This window comes from Phacochoerus africanus, chromosome 2 (genome assembly GCF_016906955.1).
Source record: "Phacochoerus africanus isolate WHEZ1 chromosome 2, ROS_Pafr_v1, whole genome shotgun sequence".
NCBI lineage: Eukaryota > Metazoa > Chordata > Mammalia > Artiodactyla > Suidae > Phacochoerus > Phacochoerus africanus.
This window is the reverse complement of record NC_062545.1, coordinates 138,118,431-138,135,810: the sequence shown is the minus strand read 5'-3', so window position 1 is coordinate 138,135,810 and position 17,380 is coordinate 138,118,431. Positions and strand designations below refer to the sequence as shown.

The window sequence follows — 17,380 nt, the reverse complement described above, 5'->3', positions numbered from 1 at the left end:
TAACTGATGTTTTAAACTTTTACTTCTAAGGAGGCCACACAGAAAAAAGAAAATTCCCCCAAAGCAAGTAGGCTTGGAAACTTATATACCATTTTAACAAAAGGTAATACATTTGGCAAAGAAAAAGGTAGTTTGGGCTCTTAAGGGTGGTAAATTGCGGGAAAGTAAATATATGGGGAAATTAATTGACGATAAGGGTTATTTTAATAAGGTTTGTTTATGCAGACTCGTTTCAGTGCCATCTGTGTCAGTGATAAGGATTGTCTTCTTCCTGGTACAGGAGAGAGGGGACACCTTTACAAAGGGAATTTATGCCCTGCCTTCAGGCAGAAGCAAGACAGAGTATTCCTTTATGTGTTGCTTCTAAATTGCCTTCAGCTCAAAATAATCCTCATGCCAAAGGAGCATATTTGGGGCTAGTATATTCTGATCCCCTTGTTTTTTCTAAGAGGGAATTAAAGTTCAGTTGCTAAATGTAAAGATACTGGTTCCCAAACTGTTATGAGGAGCCAGTTCTCTAAGACATCTTATTATTATTTTTTTTAAAAAGAAAGAAAGAAAGAAAGCATCCCATTGCCAAAGTTGACACGATGTTTTCTAGCAGAAAAGAACCCTTAATTAGCTAACAATGCATTGTCACTCTGAAAATGGGGAATAATAAATAATCGTGTTCCTCAAGTTTATTTGATCATAGAACATATTTTTCAAAGTACTTTTCAAGTCTAGTGGTTTCTGTAATATATGTTGCGAAATACTGGGATTAGCTGTCTTTATATATAAGTGCACAAGTTTAAGTAGCCAATGAAATAAGTATAAGCAAAAAGGTAGAGAGCTAGCAAGAAAGCTGGCACAGTGTCAGTCAGCAGTAACTGTGCTGCATTCTGAGCCACGCTCCAGGAGACTGAGTGCAGGTTTGTCCCTGCGAAGAAAAATGAGCGTTCAGAGCTTCTGGATACTACCGAATTTAAACCCCTTCTTGGGCACTGAATAGTACCAATGGATAGAGAAAAAATGGTCTCATGTGTTCATTTCTATCCTTGGCTCAGTACAGCTCTAGTTGCATTATTCTTAAACATCTATTAACATGATTGCTTCATAATTACAAAGGCTAACTGCCAAGCATTTTTCACAGGAAGCAAGGCACTGCTTGTTTTTAACTGCTGTTCTGGTGCATGCAAAAGGGTCAGCATTTTTAAAATCTTTTTTAAATCTTATTTTAATTGAAGAAACATCTCTAAAAATACCAAATGAGTGACTGCAAGTTAAAAAGGAGAAAGCACATGCAAGCCACAAAGCTAGATGAGTGCGATAATATAGATGATCTTGGGGTGGGGAGTATAGGACACAAAATTGATGTTATCGATAGATGACAAGCAAAATGGTACCTAACGTCTTCATCTGGTTATGCCGTTCTGCTAAAATTTTAATTTCATCAGAGACCATTCTTAGTGTTGCCATGGACTGATGTAAAGGTTCCCAATCCACAGGTTTGATCCTTCATCCTCGAAGGTCAACTGTCACCATGTGTCACTTTCTTCATCATCCTCCAGGCTCCCTGGATAGGGGCATAGCTAAGTGCCTAAGTCAGAAGACTGGCTGTCAGTATCCTACACTGTCTCAAAGATTTGGGGAGAAAGAAAGAGGGGGACTGGTATTTACCGAGCACCCAGGTGCCAGATATTTTCATAAACATTACCCCATTAGCAAACAAACAGATCTTCCTCCCATTTTGAAGATAAAAGTGTGACTTTGAGAAGTTATAGCACTTGTCCAATGTCAAACGTAATGCTGATGAGCAAACTAGGTAAAATCCAAGTCAGATATGGATGAGTCCAAAGTCTGTTTTACAATAATATCATGCTGTCTATTGATCATAAAAAAACATTTTTTATAGAAGCATAGATGGTCTATTTATACCATTTCTCTCAGTATCTAGAGAAACATCTCAACTTGTATCATCACACTAACTTCAAGAGACCTGATAATATTTAGATCTTCTCATTCATTTGCCGAAATCAATGGAGCTATTTATTCTCAACTTCTGGTAATGAACTTTCTTAACTCAGCATTTTGCAGGAAAAAAAAAAGTCAAAATACTTCAATTGCTTCATTTCATGCTCTTTCTCTTGGTATGCATCTTTTTGGTTTGCTTTTAAAAATAAACTCTAAAATCATGACATATTCAGATATGAAAAACAGGATGAGAGCAATGGGAACACTAATCTGAAATGGCTAGAGTACCTGTCTCTGTCATAATCCCAAATTAAACAGAAAACTCTTGAATTTATGAAGAAATCACCCATGTGCAGTTGATTAAAAGAAAAAATAAGCAAAAAAACTGCCCTAATACTACAGGTTGGTTTCTACCCCCATTCTCCTACAGTTACCGTCCCGGTTAAGACTCTCAGATTCACTTTCCTCATTATTCAAAATAAGAAGAGAGCTCTTAAATTGCTTTAAAAATTCCACCACTCTATAGTCAACTGCAGTTCTACTGGCCTTTTCAGTGAATACACAATTTAAAATAATTCAAGTCCCATTTTCATTACCCCTTTTTAAATCTGACAAAGGCAAAAGACTTACTCATCTTCAGGTTAAATTTTCTTTTTAGTGTGAAAGAAAATCAAGCAGCAAAGATAAAAGTTCAGTTACCCAACCAGACAAAATGATACATGGTGTTAGGAAAATGGTTTATTTAAGGAGAAAGCAGCACCAACAGTTTGCTTATTTTGGTGGCAGGTATCATGATTCATATCCTCTAAAGGGTAGAGAGAAAAAAATCAATCTTTTCCAGGAAAGACAGTAAAACCGTAAAGCTTCTTTCCCTCTTGCTTAGCCTGATACTACATATCCACAAATGAAAATAATTCTGTGAGTGCTAGTCCTCATAAAAGATGCCACAACACCTGCTTTCAAATTCCCTTATAATCAGAGACATTATGTAACTGACTATTTGGCTCCATCGTGACTCTGATAACAAACAGGTTCGCTTCCTTGGCATTTTACTCAGCTTGTTAACCCATCACTTTCATTTTCTCTGTCCCCACCTAACATTTATACCCAAGTGTTCTTTTTTTTTTTTTGGCTTTTTAGGGCCACACCTGAGGCATATGGAGGTTCCCAGGCTGGGGGTTGAATCAGAGCTGTTGCTGCCGGCCTACACCACTGCCACAACAACGCCAGATCTGAGCCACGTCTTTGACTTACACCATAGCTCACGGCAACACCTGATCCTTAACCCACTGAGTGAGGCCAGGGATCGAACGAACCCACAACCTCATGGTTCTTAGTTGGGTTCGTTTTCTCTGTGCCGCAATGGGAACTCCAATACTCAAGTGTTTTGATGCAGCAAGATGCACTGTAAGCTAAGAGTCAGAATCATACCCACCACAGTCTGGTAAAAGTTAAGCAAATACTGGTCACTCAAAAATATCATTGACTTGACATCCTGGGTTTAATTTCCTCATGAATTCATCATTCCTTCAAAATGTCAAGACCAGAAGTGTTTCACTGGCAGTGTGCAATTCTCATTTAATTCTTCAAAGCTTCATTGGACATGGTCAAGCCTAGAGGTAGATGCAGTAGAGGAGACAATTTGGGGAAATGCTCCCTTCTTAGCCACTCTAGCAGATGTGAGAATGGTGAAGAGACAACTACTGGGCAATTTCACCCTCCCCACATAGACATATCTACCTCTTCTCTGGTCACCACACTCAGGGACTTATAAGCAGAGATCCCTTGTCAGAAAACATCAGTCACACTCACTGTCAATTCTATGATCACAGAATCATCATTCTACTTCTCACTCACATGAGGACAGCATGGTCATCTCGGTACAATGCTTCTCAAACTACAAAGTAATATGAATCACCTGAAGACTTTGATGAAATAGATTCAGATTTAACAGGTCAGGGGTAGAGCCCAAACTTCTGCATCTCTAACAAGTTTCAAAGTTGTGATGTTGCTGCTGATTTGCAAACCACACTTGAGTAGCAAGGTCCTAGTACCGTCACCTTCCCAAACCTGGAACACATTTTACCTTCAGGTCTCCTTGCAGCTGAGAACTAGGACAGGGAGAGAAGAGAAGTAAACAGGGCAGAAAACTCAGAACCTCTGCACAGGGAGAGATCCATCATGTACACTGGAGTTAATTAAGCTCACAGATTCTCACTGCCCAGAATCTGGATCTTTGTTCCTGCCTAGATGGATCTGCCAGATTCTTCTTGTGTAGCTGAATGACATATCTTGGCTCAGCCTCACTTGGCAGCCTTATCTGATTCCACTTGGCCAGTAACTCAAACTCTGGTGTAGCACCTGCAAAAATGCAAGTTCCTGGGTTCTGATTCATTAGGTCTGGACCGGCCCCAAGAATAGTTATTCTAGATCATTCTAACCCATTCTGAGATTTGGGGGAGGGAAATACATGTAACATTTTTGATGGATTGGAACATGTATTTCCAATGGTGTTAACGCCTTTCCATCAAGGAAGACAGCAAAGAAAGGAGGAATTAAAAAAATTACTGGGAGTTTCCATCATGGCACAGAGGAATCAAATCTGACTAGGAACCATGAGTTTGCGGATTTGATCCCTGGCCTTGCTCAGTAGGTTAAGGACCCAGTATTGCCATGAGCTATGGAGTAGGTCGCAGACACAGCTCGAATCCTGCATTGCTGTGGCTGTGGCATAGGCCAGCAGCTACAGGTCTGATTTGACCCTTAGCCTGGGAACCTCCATATGCTGCAGGTGTGGCCCTAAAAAAAAAAAAAAAAAATTACTTGAGCACCTTATACTATGCTAGAAGAAATGATTTCCTTCCCAATACGGACATTTGCTTAAGGTTGTTTATAGTTAATTCCAGTATATTTTGTCCTTTTCTTTAGAGAAGTTTACTAAAAATGTGAACAATTATTCTATAGAAAACTCTTTTTTCTTTCTTTTTTTTTTTTGTCTTATCTAGGGCTGCACCTGCAGCATATGGAGGTTCCCAGGCTAGGGATCTAATTGGAGCTGTAGCTGCTGGCCTATGCCAGAGCCACAGCAACTCGGGATCTGAGCCACATCTGTGACCTACACCACAGCTTAGTATGCAACCTACACCACAGCTCATGGCAACGCTGGATCCTTAACCCACTGAGCGGGGCTAGGGATTGAACCTGCAAACTCATGGTTCCTAGTCAGATTCGTTAACCACTGAGCCACAATGGGAACTCCAGAAAACTCTTTTATTTTTTATTTTACTTTATTTTATTTTTTTTGTCTTTTTGCTATTTCTTTGGGCCGCTCCCGAGGCATATGGAGATTCCCAGGCTAGGGGTCAAATCGGAGCTGTAGCCACGGGCCTACACCAGAGACACAGCAACGCGGGATCCAAGCCGTGTCTGCAACCTACACCACAGCTCACGGCAACGCCGGATCATTAACCCACTGAGCAAGGGCAGGGACCGAACCCGCAACCTCATGGTTCCTAGTCGGATTCGTTAACCACTGCGCCACGACGGGAACTCCCAGAAAACTCTTTTAATGCAGGTATGCTTACAGATATAGTCACTCAATGATCAAAATATAAAAGAGATGGTTATTTACTTTCTGGCTGAACAAATAAAATTGGAGTTGTTCATACAAACACATTTTAAAAAATATATCCAAGAAGATAAACACTGAGATCAGCTACCAAAAACAACTTAATATTAATTAGTACCATTAAAATGGCAGAAGCATATACAAAAAAACAAAAAGTAACTTTACCTAGACTTTATAAATGAAATGTCCTCCCTAAGAAGGGCTACAGTTTGGCTACTTGGTTTCTCCAGGGGCAGATGTGGCATCAGGAGAGGTGTTATTCTCTGCTGGTGTAGCTACAGGTCCTGCCGCAGTAGCAGTGATCTTAGATTCGGCAGGGGTGGCTTCTGGATTGGAATCGACTCCTGTCTGATTGGAGGTGGTCTCAGTCTCATTGGAGGTGGGTTCAGTCTGAGAGGCTGAGGTTTCTCGACTGGAGCTGGCATCCATTAGAGTAGGCATGATGTCAGCTGGAGCAGGCATGGCCTCTTCTTCTGTTTCCAATTCTGTATCCTGACTTTGAACTTCCTCACCTTCTTCTACCATAGCAGGTGGTAGCTGTAATAAAGTCTAATGAAAACAAAAAACACCAATGAACACCAGTGCAAAAACAATGGTTTACAAAGCTAAGCTGTCTCATTAACATTATCTTCCTAATAGATACTGTCAACTTTAGAATTCTCCAAGATGCTGCTGGGCATTTTATACTACAGATGAAACAATTCTGATGACAATGGCCTAGGTTTTGCTGACTCTATGGAATATGTCCATGTAGGAATCAGATAATAAGACCAGAGTACATATTAAATCTTCAGGGAGAAAAACAATAGAAAAAGCTATTAAATTTTTTAGCAAAGAAATTTATTGTAATGTTCTAGGAAAACAGTGGCTGGTTAGGACTGATTGCCACCCCAGCTCAATCAAGGGGCCCTGAGAGGCGTGAGGAGGAAACAAGCCTTGAGACAAGGCCATGGCATGGAAGGAGCAGCAGAGCACACTCAGCAAGAACACTGGAGACCTCTCATGTCTGGCTTCCCTGTTACTGATGGTAGTCTGCAGCCAAGGCATGGCTTTTCTCCTCAGGAATTACTTCTCTTGTTGTAAACAAAAAATTTTAAAAGCAGTATTCACAACAACTGTACAAAGTATGAAATACTTAGCAATAAAACTAATAACAAATGGGGAGTTCCCGTTGTGGCGCAGTGGAAACGAATTCAACTGGTATCCATGAGGATGCAGGTTTGATCCCCGACCTCGCTCAGTGGGTTGGGGATCCAGCATTGCCGTGAGCTGTGGTATAGGTCACAGAGGGGGCTCGGATCCTGAGTTGCTGTGGTGTAGGCCGACAGCTGCAGCTCTGATTCAACCCCTAGGCTGGGAACTTCCATATGCTGTGGATGGGACCCTAAAAAGCAAAAACAAGCAAGCAAAAACTAGTAACAAATGTATAAACCTTAAATTCTGAAAACTGCCAAACACTGAGGAGAGAATTCAAAGACCTCAGTAAGTGGAGAGAGAGATCATATTCATGGAAAGCAAGCCTCAATATTGTTAAGATGTTAATCTTCCCAAACTGATCCTAAACAATAATACTCAAAGATCCTAATCAAAACCTCAACAAGCTTTTCTCGGGGGTTGAAACAGGCAAGTTGGTTCTAAAATGTATAAAGAAAAGCAAAGGAACTAGAATAGCCAAAAACATTTTGAAAAAGAATAAAACTGAAGGATTCACATTATCTAATTTGAAGATTTACTATAAAGAAACTCTAATAATGGTAGTGTGGTAATGGCAAAAGGAGATACCAGAGATCAATAGAATAGAATAGAAATAGAAATAGAAATAGAATAGAAAGTCTCACATCCACAGCCAATTAATTTTTTTTTAACTAAGACAACAAGTAAGATCTTAAAAGTACTCAAGATAAAAAAAAAATGTAACTGTGTGGTGATGGATGTTAATCATATTTATGGTGGTGATCATTCTGCAATATATAGAGATATTGTCATTATTTTATATATGTGAAACTAATAAAAAGTTTTATGTCAATTTTATCTCAGTTTTTAAAACTGCTTTTTTTTTAAATTTAATTAACTAATTTTATTTATTTATTTATTTTTGTCTTTTTGTTATTCCTTTGGGCCGCTCCCGCGGCATATGGAGATTCCCAGGCTAGGGGTCAAATCGGAGCTGTAGCCACTGGCCTACGCCAGAGCCACAGCAACTCGGGATCCGAGCCGAGTCTGCAACCTACACCACAGCTCACGGCAACGCCGGATCGTTAACCCACTGAGCAAGGGCAGGGACCGAACCCGCAACCTCATGGTTCCTACTCAGATTCGTTAACCACTGTGCCACGACGGGAACTCCTAAAACTGCTTTTTAATCTCCAAAAAAAAAAAAAAAAGACAAGGCAATTCAACAGAGGGGGAAAACAGCCTATTTAAGGAAACAGTGCTGAAACAACTGAATATCCAAATGGAAATGAGTAAAATTCAACCCTACTTTATACCATCCATCTAACAACATATCATATCTCTAAATGTCAAAACTATAAAACTTCTAGAAGAAAACATTAAAAAAAAAAAACCTCTGTAACTTAGGGTCAGGGTAAGTTCTTTTAGGACATAAAAAGCATGAATCACAAAAGAACAGCTTGATACACTGGGACTGTCAAAATTTAAAACTCTGGTTCTTTGAAAGACACTTAACAAATGAAAACACAAGTCATAGACTAAGATAAAATATTCATAAAACAAACATCTGAAAAGGAAACTGTAGTCAGAATAAATTTTAAAACTCACAAAACTCAGTAACAATAAAACAAACAGCCTCCTAAAATGAGCGAGAGGCCTGAACAGACACATCCTCAAAGATACAGGCGGCAAATAACCACATGAAAAGATGCTCAACATCAAAAGCTATTAGAGAAATGTAAATTAAAAGAACCCAACCATTAATTAGAGTGTGTGGGCTCTCATACACTACTGGTGGGAATACAAAATGGTACAACCATTTTGTAAGACAAGTGGGCAGTTTCTTAAAGAACTGAATAAGTATTTACCATACTATCCAACCACTCCACTCCTAGAAATTTACCCAAGTACAAAAACGTGTATGAGATTGTCCACGGCAACTCTATTTGTAATAGTTAAAACTGGAAGCAACCCAAATGTCCAGCAACAGAAGAATGGGTAAACGTAGCCCATCCATATAACAGACTACTCACTCAGCAATAGAAAGGAAAGGAATACCCATACATTCCAAAACATAAATGAATCTCAAAATAATTATGCTGAGTAACTGTAGGTAGCGGGGAATAAAAAGGGTTCATACTAAATGAGTCTATGTATATAAATGTCTTAAAAATGAAGGCTAATCTATCATGACAGAAAGTAGATCCTTGGTTTCCTGGAGAAGGTGGAAAAGGAATTGGTGAGGACAAGAGGGATTATCAAGGTGCGTGAGGAAAACTTTTGGCGATAATGGATATGTTCATTTTCTTGTTTTTATTTATTTATTTATTTATTTTTTAAATGGCTGCACCTGTGGCATATGGAAGTTCCTGAGCTAGGAGTGAATTGGAGTTGTAGCCGCAGGCCTACGCCACAGCCACAGCCATGCCAGATCTGAGCCCGATCTGCAACCTATGCCACGGCTTGCAGAAACATCAGATTTTCAAACCATTGAGCAAGGCCAGGGATCAAACCTGTGTCCTCAGAGAGACTACACTGGGTTCTTAACCTGCTGAGCCACAACAGGAACTCCATGTTCATTACCTTGATTGTGGGAATGGGTTCATGGATATAGACAAAATCAGAATTATTAAATTGTATACTTTAAATTCGTAGAATTTATTGTATGTCAAATTATATCTAAAAAAGCTGTTTTTAAAATAGGGATGTGGGGGAGTTTCCTGGTGGTCTAGTAGTTAGGATTCCGGGCTTTTACCACTGCAGCCTGGGTTCAATCCCTGGTCTGGGAACTGAGATTTCACATCAAGCCATTGCATGCCACAGCCAAAAAAAGGAGACTGTCACATGAACAGTAACAATTTACTTTGGTTTTGTTGGTTTCCCACAAGGAATCAAATACTTTAAAGATGTATTCTGCAATAGAGAACATTTTTCAGCAAGAAAAACATGAGTCAATTTTGAGAAAACTCACCTGATGATAATGATGTGTGGTCTGTATCAAATGCATATACATGTTGTATACAAAATTTGCCATCTGAGGCATATTCTTTATTATCTGTACTTCCTGAGATGGTCTTTCTCCATTCTATAAGAAGGCAAAAAGAAAGTTAAGTATAGAGTGAAAAATACTGAAAGCTAACATTTCAACAGAAGCTTTGTCTCCATCTTATGTATGAACACTATCAGGGCTCAAAGGACAGAAAATAGTCAGAGGACATTGAGATGTAAATGATAGAGTCCAATAAGGATTTCATGAAGAGGAATGATTCAACTTAAACCTAGCAAAGATTAGGAGAGAGCTAAGAGTCGCCAGCTTTTAAAATAATTTAAGGCTGGTAAGTAAAACATCAGTTTTGGTCTACTAACTCATGTGGAAGAATTAATAAGAAACAGGCAATTATTTGAATAGAAAGAAAAACCAACATGGTCTAAAGTAGTGGTCCAATACCATATATGCTCCAAAGGAAATTCTCAAGGTTATCCAGAAATAAAATGTTAAAATTATTCTTCTCATTTATGGTTTTCTAAAAATTAAGAAGCTAACATTTGTTATTTATTTATTTATTTATCTGTCCTTTTAGGGCCGAACCCGCAGCATATGGAGGTTCCCAGGCGAGGGGTCGAATCAGAGCTATAGCCGCTGGCCCATGCCACAGCCACAGCAATGCCAGATCTGAACCACATCTGCGACCTACACCACAGCTCAAGGCAATGCCGGATCCTTAACCCACTGAACGAGGTCAGGGATCGAACCTGCATCCTCATGGCTGCTCGTCAAATTTGTTTCCACTGAGCCACGATGGGAACTCTTATTATTATTTAATATGTAGAATATCAGTAACAAAGGTGAATATTTGCCAAGGCTTTTTTGGTTTGTTTTTTACTAATAATGTCTATAGTCAAAAATGTTGGCAAATAGTAGTTCAAGGTGTAAAGTTTGTGATATCCATCACAACCATGGGGAGAATGTTAAATCACAGAGGTTTGGACTCTAAGACCCAGAGGTTAGGATTTAGTAGATCTGAAACAAAAATGAGGTGATTCTGAAGGATAAGTTTCTGGTAACAATCTGAAAAACACCACTCTACTGGTGTAGTTAAAGTGGTAAAGTGGTAAAGAAAATGAAGAAAACACAAAATTTGCACTTCTGAAACCACCCTAGAATAATGATTAAGAACTTTTAAAGTTGATTATAAAATTTTTTACAAAGTCTCACCCTTTCTTAATGTAGGAACAATTCAGAAAACCATAAAGGTAAAAAACTGTATCAAGAAAAAAGATTTTACCTTAAAGTGACAAGTTATTTAAAGCACATAAAATCAGAAATATTTAGTTCACTAAACAGCATTTCTCAGAATTAAGCAGGATGGCAATACTGCATGTGATCAGGTGTTTTCTTGATAATGGTCACTTTCTGCAATGGTCACAACTTCTGTGTGTAAAGACTGCCACACTGTTGCAATGATGAAATACTGTCTTCAAAGCATGGAAGGCTTTTTGTTTTTATTTGTTTGCTTATTTTCTGGTGGCTTTGCTGAGAGCCGACTCTGCCAAGATGCAGTGCTGCTCAGCTCTCCTCCCACTCCCACTCTCTGGAGCAGAGGACCATAAGATGCTCTTAGCTCTCAGTCCCACAGGACTTGAGTCTATGGTACTGTCTGCAGCACCAGTTTCCAAGCCTTCTGCTCCTTGGTGACTCTAGGTATATCTACAACCCTTGGCTAGGAAGCACCTGGAGAGTGTGTTAAACCTGAAGACCCTGAAGCTCTGCCTCAGACCTCTCATCAGGACTGTGCCTGTTTAACAGTCAGTCCATGAAAGACTGAGAACGCCAGCCTGACACGTGAGGCTATACGTGAATTTCTCTGCAGCAGCATTTCTTGAAAAAATAATAAAAATTTTTTAAAAATCCATAGCATTATAAAACAAAGAATTTTACCTTTTTTTGTTTGTCTGTTTAAAGAAGGGTAAGGAAAAGACGTATACTGTGAACATTTAAGACAGTTTTGTTTAATACTCAACGGACCTTCAAGGCATTTCATTAAATGAAAAACACAAAACTCAAAAGTCTATAGTATGCTGACCTTTATGTAGGAAAGAAAACAATATAAGGAAATAAACAGGCATCTGCTCCTTTGTGCAAAAGGAAAATAAAGATGAGGCAAAAACTCAAGAGATAAGTTACTGGAGTTGGGAAGTGGTGGTGGGAAAGGGGAGAGTAGGAGGGGATAGGAAAGGGCAGCAGGAATGAGGAGAGCATGGAACTTCCCTGAGTAAGTTTTTTTGTTAAGTTTATGTGCTGTCCCCCTCCCACCCTTTCCCACAATGTAAGCTTCTTATGGGTTCTCTAAGAGCTAATTAATTTATATTCTGTTATCAAGTAGTCAATTAAGTTCTTCTCACAAAGCTGAAGAGAGGCAATATAGTACAATGATTACAGCACATGGACTCTGGAGTCAGACTGCATGGGCTCTTTTTTTTTGGCTACACCCTGAGTATAGGGAACATAGTGAAGTTTCCTGGCTAGGGCTCAAATTCAAGCTGTAGCTTCAACCTATGGACCTAATGCCACAGCTGCAACAACGCTGCATCCTTTACCTGCTGTGCCACATTGGAAACCCCTGCCTAGGTTTTTAAATCTTGATTTCTACACCTACCAGTGGTATAGCCAAACTACTTTACTTCTCTGATCCAAGTTTACAACGTGTGGAAAGTGAATTTAATAAGAAAACCTACTGAAAAGGGCTGTTACTGAGATGAAAAAAGAAAACTATGTAATTTAACATTTATTGAGTAGTTTTTACATACACTACCTTGTTTCATCACAGTAACTTATTCAATAGGTTTTCTTATTAACCCCATTTTCCATATGTTTGAAACAGGATCAGAGAATTTTTTTTAAATTGATTTTTATTTTTTCCATTATAGTTGGTTTACAGTGTTCTGTCAATTTCTAATGTACAGCAAAGTGACCCAGTCACACATATGTACACATTCTTTTTCTCACCTTACCCTCCATCATGTTTCATCATAAGTGACTAGATATAGTTCCCTGTGCTATGTACAGCAGGATAGATCAGAGAAGTTATCTGATATGCAGTGGTGGGTACTCAACAAATGTTAGCTGGTGTTACTATTTCTACATAGACGATCTAATTTAGTTCCTTAGTGTAAGGAGCATTCTAAACCAGGGACTGGATAATCTACATGATGTTTCTTGCTAACCATTGTCTCCTCTGAGAAATGCTGCCCTCTACAATGAACAAAGAAGTCTTACCTTTCTACTGGTTGGGAAAGGTTCTGTTGGAATGATATGCAAATGAAGTGGGCGGGCTGTAAGCTGGCTGAAGGCTGGAGTTAGTTCAAAACAGTTTTGGAAGAGGGATACTCTGGCGAAGATATAAAGTCCAAGTCTGGCCCTAGACATGGCCACTACTAAGCGACGAACATCCCTTTGAGAAACGAACAAAATTAACATATTTCAAGATTAATATTTATGCAGCCTTAGAAATAATTCCACTAAATATTCCTGTTAAGCCGTGGCAATAAAAAGTTAAGTCTGATAAAAACTTAACAGAACAGGAGTTCCTTTGTGACACAGCTGGTTAAGGATCTGGTGTTGCTATGGCTGTGGTGCAGGCTGTAACTATAGCATGGGTTTGATCCCTGGCCTAGGAACTTTCACAAGTTCCAAGTGTGGCCAAACACACACACACACCAAAACAAGAACAACAACAAAAACCAAAAAACTTAACAGAATAAACAGTTAAGTTAATCAACACAATGTTTCTAGTAAATCAATAAGTTATTGTTTTATTGCTAAACTCTATATTGTTTTGTTTTTTTTTAAACAGGGGGAGGGGAGGAGAACATCACACACAAAAAACAATGCAATGATTAAAAATGTTTAAGTAGCTATATTAAGTATTATGGTATAGTTCATCTGTCAATTACCAATTTACTAAATCACTACCACTGAGGCTATCTGAACCAGTCCTTTCCAAATTCCCAGGCCATGTCAAGTTTAAAAGGTCAAATTTTACTTCCTAGATAGCTTTTTTACCATACTATACTATTTATAGTAATAATTACAAATACAAACAGAAATATAGTAATGATGACATGATATAACATGTTTTATTCATGCATTTACTCTAGTACCTAGACCCAATGTCTGGCCCATAAGATTCAAGGTCCACATATAAAAATGCCAAAATGAATGATCCAACTATACATGTAGCTGGCTATATGATGAATGATGGCAGTTTTCTTTATCTTTTAAAAAGAATATGTTCTTAAAACTTTATCTGGAGTTGCTGCTATGGGATCAGTGGGATCCTACAATGGATCAGTGGCATCTCTGCAGTGCCAGGGTACAGGTTCAATCCCTAGCCCAGCACAGTGGGTTGAAGGATCCAGTGTTGCTACAGCTGCGGTGTAGGTTGCAACTATGGCTTGATCTAATCCCTGGCCTGGGAACTCTATGTGCTGCGGGAAGGCAAAACAACAACAACAAAAAATCCACAAAAACCCTTTATCTGAATGTATTTGAATCAAATAGATTTATAAAAGAGTGACTATGTTAGTCTAATTTCACCTCACTATTACTTAGACCGTGTTTCTGTGGAAAAGCTAGTTTCAGTTTCAAATACAGAGGGCAAATTGTTTTTTCTAAATGCTCTTAGATTGCTTTTTTTTTTTTTTGGTCTTTTTGCCTCTTCTAGGGCCGCTCCGGAGGCTATGGAAGTTCCCAGGCCAGGGGTCTAATCAGAGCTGTAGCCGCCGGCCTACGCCGCAGCCATAGCAATGCAGGATCCAAGCCGCGTCTGTGACCCACACTACAGCTCACGGCAACGCCAGATCCTTAACCCACTGAGTGAGGCCAGGGATCGAACTTGCAACCTTATGGTTCCTAGTTGGATTCGCCAACCACTAAGCCACAACGGGAACTCCTTAGATGGCTATTTAAATTTGTAATTATTCTACTAAAGAGAAGACTTTAATGAGTAATAAAATCTGGTACAATCATCCCTAATTCCTAAAAGAAAGTGTTAAAGAGTGTTAGAGAGATCAAATGTTACAGAGATCATATAATAACTTGACAGAGAACTGGGAATTGGAATATTTATCAAATCACTTTTCTTTGTCTCTGCATATTGTGAGATATCTGGGGAATATCTCTAATTCAGCCTCATTTTCTATTGTGTTTTATGGCCTTGATAAGGATCTAGTGTCCCTTATCAGGAGGGGACTGTGCAACATCAGTACGTGATCACAGCTTTGTTGGGGGGATATCCCTACCCCCCACCAACCCAAACTAAGAGATGTTCATTAGCTAAAAAGGAGAAAACATACCCTTCTGCAGAAGCTTTGAAGAATTTCTACATTTATCACACAGAGGATTCACAAAGAAAATGTTATCTTCTAGGTTACTGCAAGTCATTTTTTATTTCCTCTACATCCCTTAGAAACCCAAGGGGTCCTGCTATAGGTGGGTGGTTCCAAAACGAGTAACTGGATGTAGAATGCTAGAAATACTTAGCATGAGTTCTCACACAATTATAAAGGAAATCATGGTTAAAACCATGTTGTCAGGGGCGGGGGTGTGGTGGAAGGAGGTGACCCAAACTTGTTTTCGTGGTAACCCCTGTATAATGATATTCAGTTCTCCCCTTTTCATCCAGAAGGCTCTATCCCTAGGCGGAACACAGACACAGTGTTGCTGCAGTGACAATGAACCTGCTCCTCTGAGGAAAATTTTTCCTCTAGTCGTCAGTGCTGCAATGCAGTGAAACAGCTCTAGTAAGCTTGATCTCCACTGTACATGAGGCGAATTAGACTAAAGTCTTCTGCGGATTCAAATGTAGGTATTTTCCAAGGATATGTTTAATGTCTCCCCCACTGGTTTCTAAGCTCCATGGGGCAGAGGTAATGAATGTTAGATTTACTACTATTTATGAAGAATCCTGCACATTGCTAGTTTCACCAAAGAGATGGATCTGAGAAAATTGCTTAAATGAATGTCCAAACACTACACACATCATAAACTACCAGGCAAAACAGTAAAGTATGACAGCTCTAAGGTTCCTTAGAGCTCTGTCTTGAAACCAGGGCAATGAAAACTACCAGCTTCTTTCACAGCCCCCAGAAGGTGGTTGGATAGAAACAGCACTGTTGGAGTTCCCGTCGTGGCGCAGTGGTTAACGAATCCGACTAGGAACCATGAGGTTGCAGGATCGGTCCCTACCCTTGCTCAGTGGGTTAACGATCTGGCGCTGCCGTGAGCTGTGGTGTAGGTTGCAGACGCGGCTCGGATCCTGCGTTGCTGTGGCTCTGGCGTAGGCCAGTGGCTACAGCTCCGATTCAACCCCAAGCCTGGGAACCTCCATATGCTGCGGGAGTGGCCCAAAGAAATAGCAAAAAAAAAAAAAAAAAAAAAAGACAAAAAGAAACAGCACTGTTAAACAATAAGCCATCACTCTGATAGAACCCTATGAAAAGACAACACAGCAAAGTTACAGTTTTACCACTTAGCTCTGAAGCAGCCACAAGCCTTTCTATTTGTAGCTGGGCTATTCAAGTCAGCAGGGACAAGAACAATGAATGCTGGAAAAGAGACCAGAAATGTCTCACTGTTCTAGCATCTAAACAGCTACACAGTATCCTAAAACAGGTCTCTGGAACTGAGGCTGAATAGCCTGGCTCCTAAACAACAGCCTGATTAGTCTACCCTGGTTGAAAAAAGATTTGGGTAAAATAAATATGGTAGGCACTTGAAAAACAGCTTAGCAATTTCTTAAAGGGTTAAACTTAAGAGTTACCATGTGACCCAGCAGTTCCACTCCTAGGTCCATGCCCAGGAGAAAGGAAAACATAGTTCTACAGAAAAACTTGTTCATGAATGTTCATGTCCTAATAGCCGAAACGTGGAAGCAACCCAAGTGTCCATTAACTAATGAATGAATGAATAAAAAGTAATGTATTCACACGATGAAATACTATCTGGAAATTAAAAGGAATGAAATACTGACACATGCTACAACATGGATAAATCTTGAACATATCATGCTAAGTGATTTTATTTTTTTTATATGAAGTGTCCAGAATAGGCAGATCTATAGGCATAGAGCAGAATAGTGCTTGCCAAGGGCTTGAGAGAAAGGTGATAAGTACAGTTTCTTGTTAGGGTGATGAAAATGTTCTAAAATTGTGATAATAGCTGCATAATTCTATGAATATTACAAATCACTAAACTGTACACTTAAAATAGGGGAATTATATATGTGAATTATATCTCAATAAAGCTGTTATTAAGAGAGAGAGACGGAAGAAAATTGATTCCCTTGGTCTCTTGAAACTTGAAAAACAAAATACTTTACTACTTCTTGGAAAAAGATATGAAAGATGATGCTATGTACAAAGCAAAAAATTCTATGAAGAAGTTGATAAAATTCTAGCTAAGATACCTAAGCTATCTGGATAGCTGAATCATAAATAATGGGTAAATTGACATTTCCCCTTTATGCTTTAAGAACATTACACTATCCAGCATCCTTCAAAGAAGCAGCTAGACTTCCAAAACAAATGCTTGCCAATACAAAGCAGATTAATTTATCTGCATAAAGA

At 39.2% G+C, this 17,380-nt stretch overlaps 1 protein-coding gene across 1 annotated transcript in view; it reads right to left on the bottom strand.

Moving 5' to 3' along the window:
• Positions 1–5,503: 5,503 nt before the first annotated feature.
• The window catches only part of AQR (aquarius intron-binding spliceosomal factor), a 96,591-nt gene continuing 84,714 nt past the window's right edge, over positions 5,504–17,380 (bottom strand). The window contains 3 exon segments of the mRNA XM_047766784.1: positions 5,504–6,130; positions 9,726–9,839; positions 13,032–13,206. Coding sequence (XP_047622740.1) covers positions 5,795–6,130; positions 9,726–9,839; positions 13,032–13,206 — 625 coding nt within the window. The 3' untranslated portion in view covers positions 5,504–5,794.